The 17,327-nt window shown below is 35.5% G+C and overlaps 1 protein-coding gene across 5 annotated transcripts in view; it reads right to left on the reverse strand.

Annotated features, from left to right (window-relative positions):
* Positions 1 to 17,327, reverse strand: part of kis (chromodomain helicase DNA binding protein kismet) — a 136,993-nt gene that overhangs the window by 84,148 nt on the left and 35,518 nt on the right. For all 5 annotated transcript variants that reach the window (XM_074176579.1, XM_074176578.1, XM_074176575.1 and 2 more), the window contains exon 2: positions 3,620 to 4,094. In XM_074176579.1, coding sequence (XP_074032680.1) covers positions 3,620 to 4,036 — 417 coding nt within the window. In that variant the 5' untranslated portion in view covers positions 4,037 to 4,094. The remainder of the gene's footprint in view (positions 1 to 3,619; positions 4,095 to 17,327) is intronic.

Raw genomic sequence — 17,327 nt, forward strand, 5'->3', positions numbered from 1 at the left:
AAATAGATCAAATAATAATAGTATCATTTAAATACTCGTCAGTTGCATAGTATGCTTTTTCAAGTAAAAATGCTTTTAATTTTATCTTTAATGTTGTTTTATCGAATTCCCTCACTGTAAGAGGGAGTTTGTTGTAAATTGTTATTAGAGTGTGCGGTACGTTTTTTTGAATAAATGAGTAGTTTGGAGTATTACAGGTCAAGTCTGACTTATTTCTTGTAGAGTATATGTGTGTCTTTTTAGAGTTCTCAAAAAGTTTGGTGTTTTCCTTAACAAGAATGTACTGACAGTATAAGGTTAGTATTTTATTTTTTATAAATAAGGGTTTACAACTATCAGTTTGTTTATGGTTAAATATAATTCTAAGGCATCGCTTTTGCATCTTAAATATCTTGGGGACATCTGTCGAAGCACCCCAGAATATTAAACCGTACTTGATCCTTGAGTGAACTTGTGCGTAGCAGACACACATAGCAGCGTTTATATCTATTGATCTTGTTAGTACTCTTAGAGCATAGCAGTATTTTGCAATATTTTGTATTATTGAGGTTAGGTGAGATTTCCAGTACAATCTAAGATCAAGCTCAATACCCAAGAACTTTGTACTTTTGCAAGCTGATATTCTTGATCTACCATCTGAGGCTGAGTATTCACATGCAGTTGATTGTTAGGAAAACTTTATTACTTGTGTTTTGTCTATATTCAACTTTAAGTGATTATGTGTGAACCAATCTTCCAATGTATTCAGTGCTTCAAACACGCTTCTGTCTAATTCTTCAATACTATGTTCCTTGATTACTACACTTGTAGTATCTGCGTTGAAACCATTATTATGACCTATCTGTGTAATTGTATCAATTTCCCTAGCTAGATTGTCTGCAGACAAAGGCAGTGCGAATGCTCTGTGCAACATTGAGTTGTAGCCTGCTAATTTATGACTGTCTGGATGGAAATAATCGCTTGGGATGGTGATGTCTGTATAGCTACGTTTTCTGAAAACATTGAACTCGAATTTATTCTGATTGTGTGTAATGGCCAGGTCTAAGAAATTTATCTGTTTCTCTATCTCTGTTTCGAGTGTGAACTGAATGTTGCTATTGAGATTGTTCATGAATGTCATAAATTGGTTCAGCTGTCGTGTAGTACCTCTGAAATAGGCAAGAATATCGTCTACATATCTGTACCAAAAATGAATATGTTTTTTACCCACGTCGGAGTTTACTATAGTGGTCTCCAAGTTGTTCATAAATATGTCTGCTAAAACCTGAATCCTGTTTATAGAATTTGTTGTTGAACTGTAGGTAGCTCTGATTCAGATACACATCGAAAGCTGTTGAATCTTCAAAGGAAGTGATATGGTCTACTTTGGCTTGATCTAATATGTCTAAAATGAGGGGCTTACACTCGTTGTACGGTATGTTGGAGAACATACTCTTACTCTTTGAAGTATTTGGAATCCTTGGAAATTTACAAGCATAAACATTGCGGGTGCAACCTGTTAAATGATCATATCGATTTAATTTACTCTCCGGTTTTTAAATTTGCACATCCGCATTGTGAACTGTAAATTCAGGTACTCAATTAAGTACCTACCTGAATGGTATATATTGGCGAATGTAATGAATCATTGTTAGTTTATTGTATTAGTTTGAGAATGTCCATATAGGACGAAACTGCAGTAACGTTAGTTACAATTAAAAGTGGTAAAAAACATAGAAATTTTCATTTCTCTTTTCATTATGATCTCCTACTACATCAATTTATTGAAAGTAATAATGAGTAGTTTCAGTTTTGACAGGTGCGACTCATAGATAAAGTATCCAAATTATATTACGTAAAGTGAATCTTAGATAAGATGCATGCTTTTTTTGTGAAATATAATCAAAATTAGTAGATTCATTGATAAAGAAAAATGGTTATTTAAATATTGGACAACAAATAACAAAAACATCATGGTTTGGACTTTCACGGCTGAGGTTTTCAGTGTCATTTCTTTTCGAGTATGAAAGCCGTGGATTTTTGGAATTTCTTCCTGACGTTTCGCTGGCGCGAGTGGCGCTGAAGAAGCTAGCCACAGGGTGTTGCATTTAAAAAAAAATACGATGACGTCATCACATTAATATGGATCACCCTGTACAATGAAACTTTGTTGTAAAATGTAGAATATCAAAATAAAAAATCGACGTGTTTAAGGTTTCTTTAAAACGACCTTTGGTTTTGGAAATATCAAATTTATTCCATACTTTGCGGATACACTGTATATACAGGGCTATTCAAATTCATTTCTGTACATGGGGATCTCGTAAACAATAAAAGATAGAGTGTCGGTTAAATTGTGGCAAAGTTATGTATTTTAGAGACCTATTCAATGATGTAAAGAAATCGAATATAGCTCCAATTCGAACATTTATTGCACCAATAATTTTTTTGGGTACCTATATAAATTACTTCATTTCAATTTCCATTACAATTATAGTGTCCGTTTCGAATGTTATTATTGCTATAATTTTTTTTCTGCTCATTAAAACACATATAATATATTTTTGATGTAGATATGTTTCAAATAATCATAAAAGGTTTACTTTTCGAAGTTCATTGTAGAAAACGCTCAGAGCAATGGAAAAAATAAGAATAGGTACCTAAAAATTAAAAAAAAAACTCTCGAAAAACTCTACGCTACATAGGGAGACATTAAAGTTGCTATTGTGTTTTTATTCAACTCAGTCAACCAATTTCCAGGGCCGTAATTTAAAAGGGAATAATTCACACAATTACAATCGAATATTACCGAAACATCCCAAAATATAAAATTGAATTTAATTTCTCAGTATGAAGTGAACGTCTACAATCCAAAAACTACAACAAAAAATACAGGTCCGTATTTAAAAATTCAAAGATGGGGGTGGCCCAAGTCAGATGACACCCTGTATAAAAGATTCATGGATATATTCTGAGAGCCCACATCAAGTGCCAATAGCAAAATGTGAACAGATTTTCAATATGTTTGCGAATAAAGAAGATGTGGCAAAAAAAAAAAATTGGGATTTTTTGGTTTTTCCTGTATATCTCCAGAACCAAAAGAGCTACATTCGATTTCTTTACATCATTGAATAGGTCTTTAAATACGCAACTTTGCTGTAATTTAACCGACACTCTATCTCTTATCATTTACGAAATCCCCATGTACAGAAACGAATTTGAATAGCCCTGTATTTATATGTATATGTTTGTGGCAACAAAATCGATTATTATTATATACGGCCACAAATGTTGTAAAGAGTCATCGAAAATTGGAACTGCAGATCTGAGCTAGCCGTGGCGGTCATATGCCAGAAGGCATAGGTATTTAAGTCATAATGCCAGAAAATTATTTTTCGAATAAAGTTTAAAAATTCATCTTTGTTTTATTCCATTTCAAAGTTCTATACCTCTATAAAAAACACCCTCTACAATCATAATTCTAGCCTGTGTTGAATATCTAGTCAAGGAATAACATTCAACGTCTACTCAAACTCCCACGAGAGTCTGCAACGTGAATCTGTCTGTCACATGTAAGTAGTTTTTAATGATTTGTTAAAATAAACCAATTATATTTGTTTATTCATAATAAAACGCCTACCTGTACATCAGGCATCGAATACATGTTATCTGTCTGATAAGGGTACTGAGAGGGGGCAGCACCAGTAGGGGGCCTCACCATCTGCCTCTGGTGCTGATAGGCCGCTCCGGGTGGAGGTCCCATAGGCCTATCAGTCCCATAACCCTGGGCATACATGCTTTGAGAGTTTGGATCCATGTGGTTGAAGTCTGGAGGGGCGCCGAAAGTAGCCAATTTTTGGAGGGGCGTCTCTTGAGAGTAGGCGGACTGCTGCTGTGTACTGGTGTAGGCCAGGGAAGTTGCATTTCTCGATGAGGCGCCAGTCACCGCGGCTGGGTCGAAGCCGCCCGTCGCACTTGCTGTGCCGCCACCGCCGAGATCTGACAGGCCCTCCAACATTCCACTGCCATCTTCTCCGAACAAGTCGTATGAGTCCATCGCTTTAAGCGGCACATATCTTCGATTCGTCTTTGTTGCTCATCTCACCACAGCATGTCTGAAAAAATGGAAAAAAGTGAGAATGGGGCGATTTGACCAGGGGGGAAATGAGAAAATTAAATTTTTTAATGAAAACATGATAGGTATTGTTGTAAATCATGCCCCAAAGAAAATAACGCCGGCCGCCACTGGTAGCCATAAACCAATCGTGACGTAGCTAAGAGCGCGCGAATGTACATGTTCGGCCGCTTTAGATGCAGCAAGAATGATGGTACAGACTTCGATGGAATTTCGGCGAAATTCTCTAGCGCATTCGATTACGATATACAGTGCATTTCTTTAATGCCCTCCCCCTTTATTTTTTGAACGGGTCAACTCAAAAAATTGAAATTTGTGATAATGAAATTAACGCATGAATACTTTATTTTGAAGTGAAATTGACAGATGAAACTTTCAAGATGGCGACTGGGCGCCATCTGGGACACAAAATTAAATGGAAAGGGGCACATTTTCCATGGTGTCATTCCAAATTTGTAAACAACAAATCCGATGGTTGGAATGGGTTCATGAAAAAGGTACACACTAATTTGACTTATTATTCTTCAAAAATTATTCCTGTGCCGTTCATAAAAAATCCACCGAGTGATTATGATACCATTTTTACATCGTTGGTATAGAAGCGGCTAAACATGCCAAAAACAAGAGTAAAATATTGTGTTCGTAAAGTTTGACCAACCACTATACCACAACGCTTGTGAAATCTTAGCCAGTATTGATTTTAATAATGATCCCTACAATGGGCTTGTGTCATGCTATGGAAAATGATACTGGTTTGCTTATAGACTGATTCGAAAAGCAAGAATTTAAATTGACCGCGTGTCTGTTGATCGTGCCTAGAGCGGAGTTGCCAAGTGTATTGGTTTTTAATATCCAATCATAGATCTGATGATCCAATTTGACAGACGTCATATTTGTTGTTATTGTTGTCAACTCGATGTGAATAATCAAATCAAATCAAAATACGCTTTATTACCCAAGATATAAACATCTTATTGGCAAAGTCTAGTAAAGTAAAACATGTATAAGGGACAATTAACAAATATAAACTATAAAATAATGCTTAAACACCGGAGCAGAGTATATGGACAGAACAATATTAAGTCCAGCTGAACAGCTACAAATATAAGTACGTGAATTTATGAATATTAAGTAAACGTAAATATATAATTCTACATAATGAACATTGATAGCCATTTTGTGTTGGTTTCAATAACTTGTTTACACAAAGCTACATGTCAATTATTCGATAGAGCCTTGGTATTATTCGTCCACACTATAATAGGGCCTCCCAACAAGGTATTCTTTCACTTTCTTTCTGAATTTCTTTCCATTATATATTCGCCTTAAATTAATGGGAAGGTGGTTAAATAACTTCTTGCTATTGAAAATAATAGAATTTTGTGTAAGGGCTAGAGAAGGTGTGGGAAGGGAAACGGAGTAAGACTGACGTGTACTATAAGTTGCGGTGTTCCCAAATTGATTTTTATATTTTTTGTGGATAAGACACACTGTTTCCAAAATAAAAAGACATACTAAGGTCAGAATTTTTTGCTTCACAAATAATGGGCGGCATGAATCCCTGTAGCTAGCCTTGCATAAATATCTGATGGCTCTTTTTTGTAGAGAGAATACCATATTGAAACGAAATTTTGCACAATTTCCCCAGAAACAAATTCCATAACGTAAATATGATTCAATTTGTGCAAAATAAACTGATCTTGTGATAGTAGTGTCCAACTCTCTTGCAACAACTCTCACTGCATGACATCCTGCTGCTAGTCTTTTACATAAGTAGTCGACATGGAAATCAAATTTTAGATTTTCATCAATGAAGAGCCCTAAAAATTTGTTTTTCTCCAAATTTTCAATTTTTACATTTTCCAAGTGTACTTCCCCTATGTTACAACTGTTATAATGGGAAATGTCCCTCGATTTGGGTTATTACAGCAAATGCAAGTTTGAACAAAATAAAGTTGAGTGTAATTAATGAGTTTTTCAAATTCACTTCGAAAAGTATTCAAATTGATGTTTCAAATGTTGGGTTTCAAATTTTAAAGGGATTCGTTTCTAATTCACATATTGGCAACAGCGCCTATATCAAGTTGAAATAATTTATACATACCTAGATATTCTACTTTAAAAAAGGAAAATCATCTTTATAAATCAACAATTAAGGCAAAATATAAATTATAGTTCAATACCAACTTCACAAGCCACATAACAGTTGTTTTGTTATCTAGAATGTCTCGGAACTCGGAACATAAGTAAACAGAACAGCACGCCTCTGAAATATGTCACTGTCCTTAGCTATAACTGCCAAATGCCAATTGCCAAACGGTGAAATAGAAAGTAATCCCTTTAAATGTTGAATGCATTATTTCATTCCTCTTTTTGAAGTATTAAAATAATTTTTTACAGAAAAAGGTTGAAATGATGAGTTTAAAATGCGTTTTTTATGAAACCTACTTGATTTTCGTCAGCAGGAACATTCCCCATTATCTAATTAAAGAACGTTTTTTTTGTGAAAGGTAGGTCTCGGCGAGTGCCTATTTTGCTGCATATTCCGTGTCATTAGTTTACATTCCGAAAAATATATTTTTAGGTTATTTTTGGACTGACATGTTTTGAAGTAATTATACAATTTCACTAGACATATTTTTGCTTCTCTTTTCAGTCACCATACTGCTCCTTGGCCGAGATAAAATAAATATTGAATCAAAACTTTTCATCTTTCGATGAAAGACAAACTCTGAAATTAATGTCATATAAATAAAAGAGACCTACTAAATATACCACCTACCATTTCAATTTTTCATTCTTCATTTCGGTACCCAAGTATTGCAAATTTTTCAAGTAAAATTCATCAATCATTTCAAAATCGACTCTTGGTAATTTGTCGGGAGTCAGCTTTAACAAAACTAGGCTCAACATTCATTTTTTACAATTATTTAAAAAAAAATACGAAGTTTGTGGAAACCAATGACATTAGAAAGAGCATATTGTCGCATACACTACAGAGGGCGCTGGCTGACTGGATGACAATATGGCTAATATACCAGTAACGTTGAATTTCTTATTTTTGGTGGGTGACATGAATGCATAATTGATTTATTTTATTAGGGTTCATGAGCATTCGAAAACCATTTGAAAATACAGCTCGTTTAATTCTATTGAGAATCATATTTAGATATAACTTGTACTATATCAGTTATCACAGCAGTTACAGATGTCAGTAGAAGGACCATAATTTATATTGAAAGTTGATGACGACATTCTGAAATGTAGGCTATAAGTGTTTGACAACCTCATTTAGATCAATAAGTAATTTTTTGTACCCATTTATATTTTCAATAATATTGTTGTTGTTTAAAATTTATAATAATAATAATAATAGTTCTATCGAAATTATTTGCATTTTTTTTTAGTTGCCTCTGCTTTTTCGATATCAAAGGTTTGTTTAAGAAAATAGCCAAGTGATTGAAACTTTGCACCAGTCATGTTGAAATTTTTATAACACATTTTTAATTTCTCTCTAAAAATGTCCGTATAAGTAAAAATGTATCAGAAAAGTTAAACTCCATGATGAGTTTGTTATGTATACATGAATTGATGACAATTAACCGAACTTGTTTTTTAAAATAAAGGGGATATCTGTCAAAAATGAGAAAAACGTTAACTTTATCCTAGTTGCATAAAATTTGGTATATGGATATAAAATTGCCGTAGGCACAACTTCTTCAAGTAACTTTTTGTTAAATTCGATCTAGAAATGCACTTTTTCAATTTTTTTCAAAAAAAAAAAAGTTGAATTTGGCAAACACTGAACGTCAGTGGGTCGCAGTTGGCCGCATCATTTCAAATTAAATTTAAAGCACAAACAAGTGCCGAAGTTAAACTTTATTGAAACCTTTCGAAAAAAAAGTTTCCCATATGGTGCGCACTTTAATGGTGACACTGTTTATACATTAAATTATTATTAACAGTGATATTTGGTTTCATTACAGATACAAATACCCTAGTGAACAATTAAAAACAATTAAAGACAATAGATGATAGCCAATAATGTCCCAAATATTTCCACATAACTATACAATTTGTATTCTATTACTTTTTTTTTAATTCTCTAAGACCTCTTTTAAAATCTTTTAAAATTGATATTTTTTTATTTCTTCAGGTAATTCATTGAACTCGTGGAAGCCCTTAAAAAATAACGAATTCATGGTACTTCCGAGTGCCGGTCTGTTTATATGTATATTATTGGAATTTCTTGTATTATGATTATGAATGTTTTTATTGAATTTGATGTAATCTTTAAAATATTCTGGTGCCGTTCCATTTACAATTTTGTATACTAGAGTCATTGTAAAATAGCAGAGTCTACTTTCAACTGATAACAAATTCAAACAATCAAGCATACTTTTTATGGGAGTACGGTGATTTGTTTTCGAGATCACTTTCATCCCTCGATTTTGTAGTTTTTGTAGCATATATAATTTAATGAGGTTAAACAAAAATAATAATGATGCAGAATAATCAAAGTGTGGTTGAATAATGGTATTGTAAACTGTTACTTTGGACTGCATTGACAAATTTTGTGCTATTCTACTGAAAACGTATAGTTTTTTCGATATTTTCTTATGTATATATTCAAACTGACTGTCAAAATTTAAAAAACATCCAGTTGAAAACCAAGGTATTTGACTGATGACGCAACTTCAATTTTTTCGTTATTTATATTAAGGTTTATACCGTTGATATCTGGAGAACTGTATTTATATTTCGTGGTGAATATCATTGCTTTTGTTTTTGTTACGTTCAACTTCAATTTGTTAGTGCATAAATACTCATTTACCGCTCCAAAAATCCTATCCATTTTATGAATAGCTCTATTTAATTCATAGAGCATTCAAGCAACGCATCATCAGCAAATAGGGTTATGAACTCAGATTCAATAAAAAGTTCAATATCGTTCAAATATAAAACAAAACGAAGCGGGCCCAGAACGCTACCTTGGGGAACATCTACATCAATGTCTTTTTCATTTGATAGTGCATCTTTAAAACGGACTTTCTGTTTTCTATTGTTTAAATAGTCACTGAACCATTCTAACACCTTTCCATCAATCCCATACTGAGCCAATTTCAACAACATAATTTCTCTATCAATTGTCTCAAAAGCTCTTTTTAAGTCTAAAAATACAGCAATAACATGATTCTGGTTATCCAAGTTAGTTTTAATATTACATATTGTGAGCTGTAATGCTGTTTCACTCACCCCCTCCCACTTTCCGAACTCAGATTGCCCTTAATTTATTTTTCCTTTCATTTTTATCATATTTCCCTCCTTTTCTAACGGGTTTCATCCTACCGTTATTTTTGTTGGTTTCAAAAATTATCGATCCTAGTCTAATAACTATCAGCTACGATTCAATCATGCGGGCTGATTTGTTACGAAAAAGTGAGGTTAGTCGGACCACTGGGTCATTCAGCATTATACTTGTGGTTTTACTTTACCAAAATATCAACAATCTCGCTCCTAATGATACAATAAATGCGTTTTTTTTGTAATCGAATAATAGGGTTTCATTAATTAAATACATCATTTTAGTGAGTTTTACTTACTTCTGATGCTCCCATAAACATACTATTTCCGAACTGTTTCCGTTTTCCGTAACACTTTCAATCAGCTTCGGGTATTTTCGCTTTTGATTTACAGAGCCAACTTGGCGCTTCAACTCTCACTCGTTGTTGGCGATTCGTTCGCCCAATTATTGCCTTATGAAATCCACCACAAAGAAGAAAAATAATGTTTTATATATGTCAACGAACTCGTCCACTTCGAATTTGGTATGTACAAAGAAAGAACGTGAAACCAGGGTTGCCAGAGCTATCGAAGGGTAATGAATTGAATCGTTCAAGTCAACCTCAGTCATTCGATCTCAATCATTAAACGGGTATAAATTGAGAAAAACTTTCCAGAATCGGCTTCAATTTTGTTTATAGTTTCTAGGGATTGCTTGTCCCTCTATTTCAATAGAGCAAAAGGAAACAAAGGACAATAAAACCCGACTACCTGGCCAGGTGTATCATTGACAGACTTATTAGTGAAACCATGCCCAGTAATTATCTTGCCAACCTGAGGAACGAAAGTGTAATATCAGGGAAAAAAACAACCTTTTCCACTCCTGAAAATTTCAACCAACCGTCTCGGCGAAATATTGATGAAATTTAATCGAAAGTAGGGATTCAAATAACAGGGTTATAATTGAAAATACTTCTGAATACTACTTACATATATATACAATCGATCGCTCCAAAAACACTTCACAACTTTCTTCGAAAGTTTCTCATAATTCATCTTCCATATTCTGTGTTCCACTAACACTGACGTCATTTAAATCAATAATGAATTTATTTCCACCATTAACATGGAAGTGTCCAATCTCCATTATAGTCTTATTCAACTAAAATTACTTTTTTAATCCTTTTCTGCCAGTCTTCTTTAGTAATATTAGATTATTCTTTTTCAACTAACTCTTATCAAATTTTGGAAAATTATTTTCACGCCTGATGCTTTGTTTCAATTTTCCCCAAATCAACTCGATTGAAAACACAAAAAATGTGGGTCCATACTTTTCAGCAATACTTTCAAGTACTCTCAAATTTGGGATTATTGTGTTTTCAAACCATTCCTCAAAAATATTAGCTTCCATATTCTTATGATAGTCAATATTGCAGTCCTTAAGTATTTTTCCACAAAATTTCAAAGAATTCGGAACCCATCTATTACTTCCCCTGCAATGCACAATGATTAGTCGCGATCCTTTATTTGCAGGCATATTTGGCGTACACATTCTCGAACCATCAGTCCACCCTTTCGTAACTGTGTCGTGTCATATCAAGTTTCGCCCAAATAAAAAAATTGCCGTTGTTCTTGTCGATATTAAGTTATTTGTTCCAAGTATTTTTAACGCAATTCCACTATTCTTCTGCTTTACATAACTGCTTGACGTTTGTTTATTATTTCAAATCTAAATCCTAGTTTCTTTATATAATTCTGAAGAGTTTTGTCACAACATCTCACGTTATGTTTGAAGGTGGTTGACAATGTTTCGTAGTGTATTTCATCAGTTCGGACTTCCATAGTCTAATATAATATAAGTTGATTTGATAACCCTGAAAAAATCAAAAAAGATTAACCGAAAATAACAATTTTATTAAACAAAAAACTGAAATGACAAAGAAATAACATACAACAACAACCAAACAAATAAAATTGAAATATTAATATCAATTAATCAATTTTTTCAGCTTTTATTAATATTTCAATTTAATTTGTTTGGTTGTTGTATGTTATTTCTTTGTAATTTCAGTTTTTTGTTTAATAAAATTGTTATTTTCCCTTAATCTTTTTTGATTTTTTCAGGGTTATCAAATCAATTTATATTATATTAGACAATGGAAGTCCGAACTGATGAAATATCTCATGTTATGGCCGGAAGTATTCAATTTCTTCCTTATGATTTCAGCTGTAGGAATCTCATTGCTTTTGTAACAGTTGTATATTGTTTTCTTCAATGATTTTATTAGATGAACATCTAAAGGTTTGTTTCTGACTATTTTACCCACAGTTGAGAAAGGAATTTCGGTCAAATCTGATGTTGCTTGTAATAGTTTGTTTCCCTTAAATCCTTTGGATTATTTTCTGTGGGGCCATCTGAAGAATGTTATTCATAAAACGAAACCAGCAAATATTGAAGATGTACAAGTGAAAATTCGAACAGAAATAAACAATATTACTCAAGAAACCATACACAAAGTTCAACAAGAATTTGTACACCGTTTGGGTTACTGTCAAATACAGCAAGGGCTGCAGTTCGAACATTTAATATAAAGTCATGTATTCCAGCATATTCTGTCCGCTAGACAATAAGTATTTTTGATAAAATTGTTAATTTACCTAATAATGTTACGCGTTACTTTATTAGCACACACACAACTACTGTATTTTTGTCCACCCTGTACCAATTGGAATCAACATGTTATACATTTTTGGAATCAGCTCAGCTAGAGTAATCCGAAAATTGAGATAAAATGGGGGTGTTCCATTTGAAAAAAATGACGGTGACGTCATTACTCAAACGTAATTCACCCTGTATATTAGATTATTATTTTAAAATACGGTAAATTAACATCAAAAATCGACGTGTTTCAGGATTATTTCTTAAAATGACCTGTTTAGCTAAAAATGAATTTTTTCCATACTTTACGGACACAGTGTATACATTGAAACATACTGTCTGTGTTTCAATATTCAAATGCATACAAATCTTATTCACTGGTATGCCTTTTTTGCATTGTTTACCATCGTTATTGAAACCACTACACTGCAAAAAGTATGCATTTTTATCACATTCGTTATTACTATTAGTATTTGTCCAAGAACGCCACATTTTAAACAGATAACAAAAATTTTATGTAATTATAACTGCACCAATATCGAATTACAACACTCAAATCGCGATCAGTTCTGAACTGAACACGACGGCGATAACCATCCCCGCATGCCCCGATTTCTATTCGTCACTGTAACATGACTTTAAATTTAATTTTATGACTCATCAGCCAATCGTAATACTCGGTTAGTAAAAATGATCCAATACAAACCGCCAGTTCTTCAGTCCACGTGGACTAGTTTGGCTTTTATGTATTGATTTTTTGGCCTTTGAGAGTGCCGTCAACTTTAATTATGCACAATATCGTTTACTTCGAATATATATCTTTCTTGATCTGTTATGTTTTCACGCAATAGCAACTTTTAGTCAAAGATCCCAGGCCCTCCAGACCTTACTTATTTTCTGATGGATAAAATATGTACAATAGAGTAAGTATTACTGTGTACAATGAAGTATACACGGTGGATGGCACATTAGACGTTTCTGGTAATCCAGACAACGGATCACTTTTACTAACCCTACTGAAATATTTTCGACATTGTAAAAAGAACCGTTGATTAGGAATTTTTTCAGGGTCTGTTTGAAATCCATTTCTTTATTTTCCCTCATGTCATCGGGAAGATTATTAAAAAGCTGAGCTCCTACGTAGGATGGACTGTTCTCATATAAATTAGTTGAATGTTTTTCCAACCTAATGAAGTTACCATTTCTTGTTGGATATGTATGAAAATCTGAATTGCGGAGATGATTGTGTAAATGTTTTCTAAAATTCAGAATAATTTTGTATATATATATATATATATATATATATATATATATATATATATATATATATATGCAGGGTACAGACAAACAAAATTTTATTTCTGATAAAATGCGGTCTACAAGATTCCCTAGCATCTAATTTGTAAATCAAACGCAATACTCTCTTTTGCCAACATAAATGTTATTTATAGATGTGGAGCAACCCCATACAGCGATATTGTATGAGATGTGAGAATAAATTACGGCATAATAGACATTCAAAAGCTGATCAGTACTGAGTGTGGATGAAAGTTGCCGTATAACATAATAAATATAGTTCACTTTCTTTCTGACCTGACTTACAGCTGACTCCCAAGTAATCTTAATATCAACATAGGTACCAAGGAATTTAGTATTGGCTGACGAAATCACATCACGGCTACTTACTCTGGCTCGAAAATCGGTAATTTTTCTGACAGTTCTAGAGAACAACTGCGTTAAAACAGTCTTACTGGGTTTTACAACCAGGGAGTTTTTGCGGCACCAATCTATAAATGCGACAGGCAGCTCATTGAGTTTAACTTGGAGTTCCTCCGGGCTTTCAGCATCTGCAGCAAGTGTTGTGTCGTCTGCATATAAAATTATTCGGTTTGTATTCACATGTTTTGGCATATCATTGATGAAAAGTAGGAACATCAGAGGTCCCAAAATGGATCCCTGAGGGACTCCATATTAATTACTGTATGATTGTGATTGGCAGTCATCATATTTCACGCACATCTTTCTGAGAGTCATCTCATCTAGGATCATCTCTGGCTAGGAAAGGTATAGAATCGACCATACCTGGCTGGATCTATGCTATGCTGGTAAACAGAACTGTAACTACCACACTTCAAGACGATGCCATTAGGTTCAGGATCATCAGGGGCTGCCCTCAAGGTGGGGTACTATCTCCCTTTCTGTGGTCGCTTCTGATTGATGCCCTCGAAATAAGAAAAGTAGACCTGCAAGCTTTCGCAGATGACCTTGTCATCTTGGCACAAAGTCAGACAGTCCCTATGGACATGTCGAAGTATTTGTGGTAAAATTTGGGGTTTAGGCCCCAAACAAATCCACTGGATTTATGTGATTATTGTCAGACCAATGATCACTTATAGTGCAATTGTCTGGTGGTCGAACGCTTTACAGAAAACGGCCGAGGCGTAGCTCTCTGGCTTGCAGAGACAAGCTTGTCTGGACATTAGGGGTGCCATCAGTACCACAGCGTAAGCGGCCATGGAGATCCTTCTAGATCTAACTCCTCTCCTGATTTTTCTGGAAAGGCTAGATGGACTGCATATAGACTTGTGCACATTGCCAATGGCACAAATCAATTTAATGCAGAGTGCAACAGACTGTTGGTTGACACTGGAAGGCACAGCATTCTGGAAATGAACTTTGACTTTATGCATCCAACTGTCAGCTACGAACTGCATTGTAAAGTACCGTTCTCGAGTAGAAAGGACTGGATCCTCCGGGAGAAGGAAATACTAAGAGCAGATAGTTGTTGGTTCACAGATGGATCAAAAATATTTTTCCGGTTCTGGTGTAGGTGTTTTCAGTCGCAGACCCAGGACAGAGTCATCTACCTGCCTAGGAACTTATGCGACTGTATTTCTAGCGGAAATTTACGCTATAGAATTGTGTGCGGAGAGATTGAAAGACTCCAACCTTATACACAAGTCAATAAAAATACCCTTGGACAGTCAAACGGCGTCGGAAGCTCTTGGCTCCTACCGAGCAACGTCTAAACTGGTAGCAAATTGCCAAAAATGACTCTCCTTGATAGGAAGACTCAACAGATTGTCTCTGATCTGGATTCCTGGCCATACTGGCCTGAAGTGATGGCTTTGACAGATTAAACAACTTGGCAGCTACATCTGTCCATTTTGCCGCTGCATCAATTTCAAGTGAGATTTAAGATACGGAGATAGTTTGCCTATCTCTTGGAATCTTGTGGCAAATTCGTTCTTAAGATCGGCCAGACATTTTACAAACTCTGCAAGGTCTTCTTCGGAGGTTTCCTTTTTAAATTCAAGAGCTGTCGGAATATGAATGAATTCTTGTTTAACCGTTACTCTACTCGTTTAGATTAGTGAAGTGGACTCGGGAGGAGCTGTATCAACTCGACGTAAAGACCCGAAAAATGATGCATCTCTATAGGAGTTTGCATCCCAAATCGTCCGTTCTATGGTTGTACTTCCCCCGACAACAGGGAGGCCGTGGACTTTTGAATTTGGAGTGTCTACATGGCAGAATGGTGCTGGATACAGCCATGGTCCGTGACCATGAGAGAGCAGGAAGTGGAGCATTTCTCCTTAGGGTAGCTGCTCGAGCAGCTGATGAACTCGGTATAGTTTTCGACACTGAAAGAGGTGACCACAACTCTGTCATCGAGTTGGAACCCGTCCAGCAAAAAGCTCAGATAAAAGCCGCAGAGATCACCTTACTTCTGCGGAAACACAAGGATAAGCCAATGCATGGGGTCTTCTTCAATAACATTGGAGGCGCCTGACGTTCGCTTTTCTCAGATCGAGTGGGCTGAAGTCGGAAACTGAGGGGTTCATCATGGCTTGCTAGAATGGTGTCTTCAACACCTTAGTCTACCGCAGTCGCGTGATGGGTATATAGGTTCCTGACACAAGGTGCAGGACCTGTCGCGAGACACCCGAGGCCCTAATGCACTTGCTATCAGCATGTCTAGCATATGCGGTCTCGGCCTATATCCATCGACTTGACGCGGCTCTAAAAGTGCTATATTACCATCTACGGCACTCTTACGGTATTGCCGAGACACCGCTGTTGCCCTACGCTCCAGGGGATATTGAATCCGTTGTGGGGAACGAGAAGTGCCGAATTTATTGGAACTATTCGTTCCCCAACCTCAGGCTCATACATGCTAATAAGCCTGATGTAGTCCTTCTCGGCCACCAGAGCAAAACGATATTTGTCGTGGAGTTTTCAGCTCCTGACGAGACGAATATCGTCAGAAAAGAGGAGAAAAAACGGATAAAATATCGAGATTTTCCCTTCGAACTCTGCAGACTCTATCCAGATCACTCTGTCAAGATGGTTGATTGACGGTTGATGGTAGAATGATGCCCTCTCTACTCTCGAATCTTGAAATCATACCGGCTTGCCGCACTACCGCAGAAATCTTAGCCGCACAGATGCAGAAGGCTGTCATTCTTGGCTCACTGCGCTTGGTCAGGGCACATGATTCTCGGACCCAATGAGCACTTACCCTACGGTGTGGGGAGTGATCATTGGTTGATAATGCTGGCGCGCCCTCCCGAATGTATCGGGGCTTCGGGGGATAGGGCCTGACCAGCGCACACTACGGTGAAAATAATAATAATAATAACTCTGTATTGAGCGCATTCAAATATTTCAAAAAAATATCTTTCAAAAAAGCCACAACCAGCATATTGCGCTCGTTTTTTATAAACTCAAACTGCTTTCTGGCTTCTTGCAAGAAGGAGAACACTTGTTCTTTCATTAGCCATAAACGTTCAATAACTCGACCTTTACTTAGCCAACGAACATTGTTGTGTTGTAATAAGTCAGAAAACGCAGAATCACATTCAGAAAGGAACTCTTTGAAATGTCGGTGCTGAAGAGCAAAATGGGATCTCGTAAAATTAATCAACTTGACCAAGTTGTCCATCATTTCTTTGAGTGTAGCACTAATTTTTCCACAAAGGGCTGCCTGGTGAATTATGCACTGATTTGATATTAAGCTTGTACTCCAGTCATTTAGGCTTAAATCAGGTAAGAATCTCGGAATTCGAGATACCCAGCTGTAAGTCTGTAAATACTTGTATATCGACACCCTCAAGGTTGTCTGAAAACATACATATGGTAGGGTGTACGCAACTAATAAATTTCAAGGTCAAACGTCACAAAAATCGGTTTTTTGCGCTCATTTTGTAAATATCTCAGTTCCTATGGGTTTTTTGCTATTTGTATTCACCATCAATATTGTAGAATACA

The sequence above is a fragment of the Leptinotarsa decemlineata genome, unplaced genomic scaffold, assembly GCF_025532065.1.
Source record: "Leptinotarsa decemlineata unplaced genomic scaffold, Ldec_3_MD MMD2_tig00001973_RagTag_RagTag, whole genome shotgun sequence".
NCBI lineage: Eukaryota > Metazoa > Arthropoda > Insecta > Coleoptera > Chrysomelidae > Leptinotarsa > Leptinotarsa decemlineata.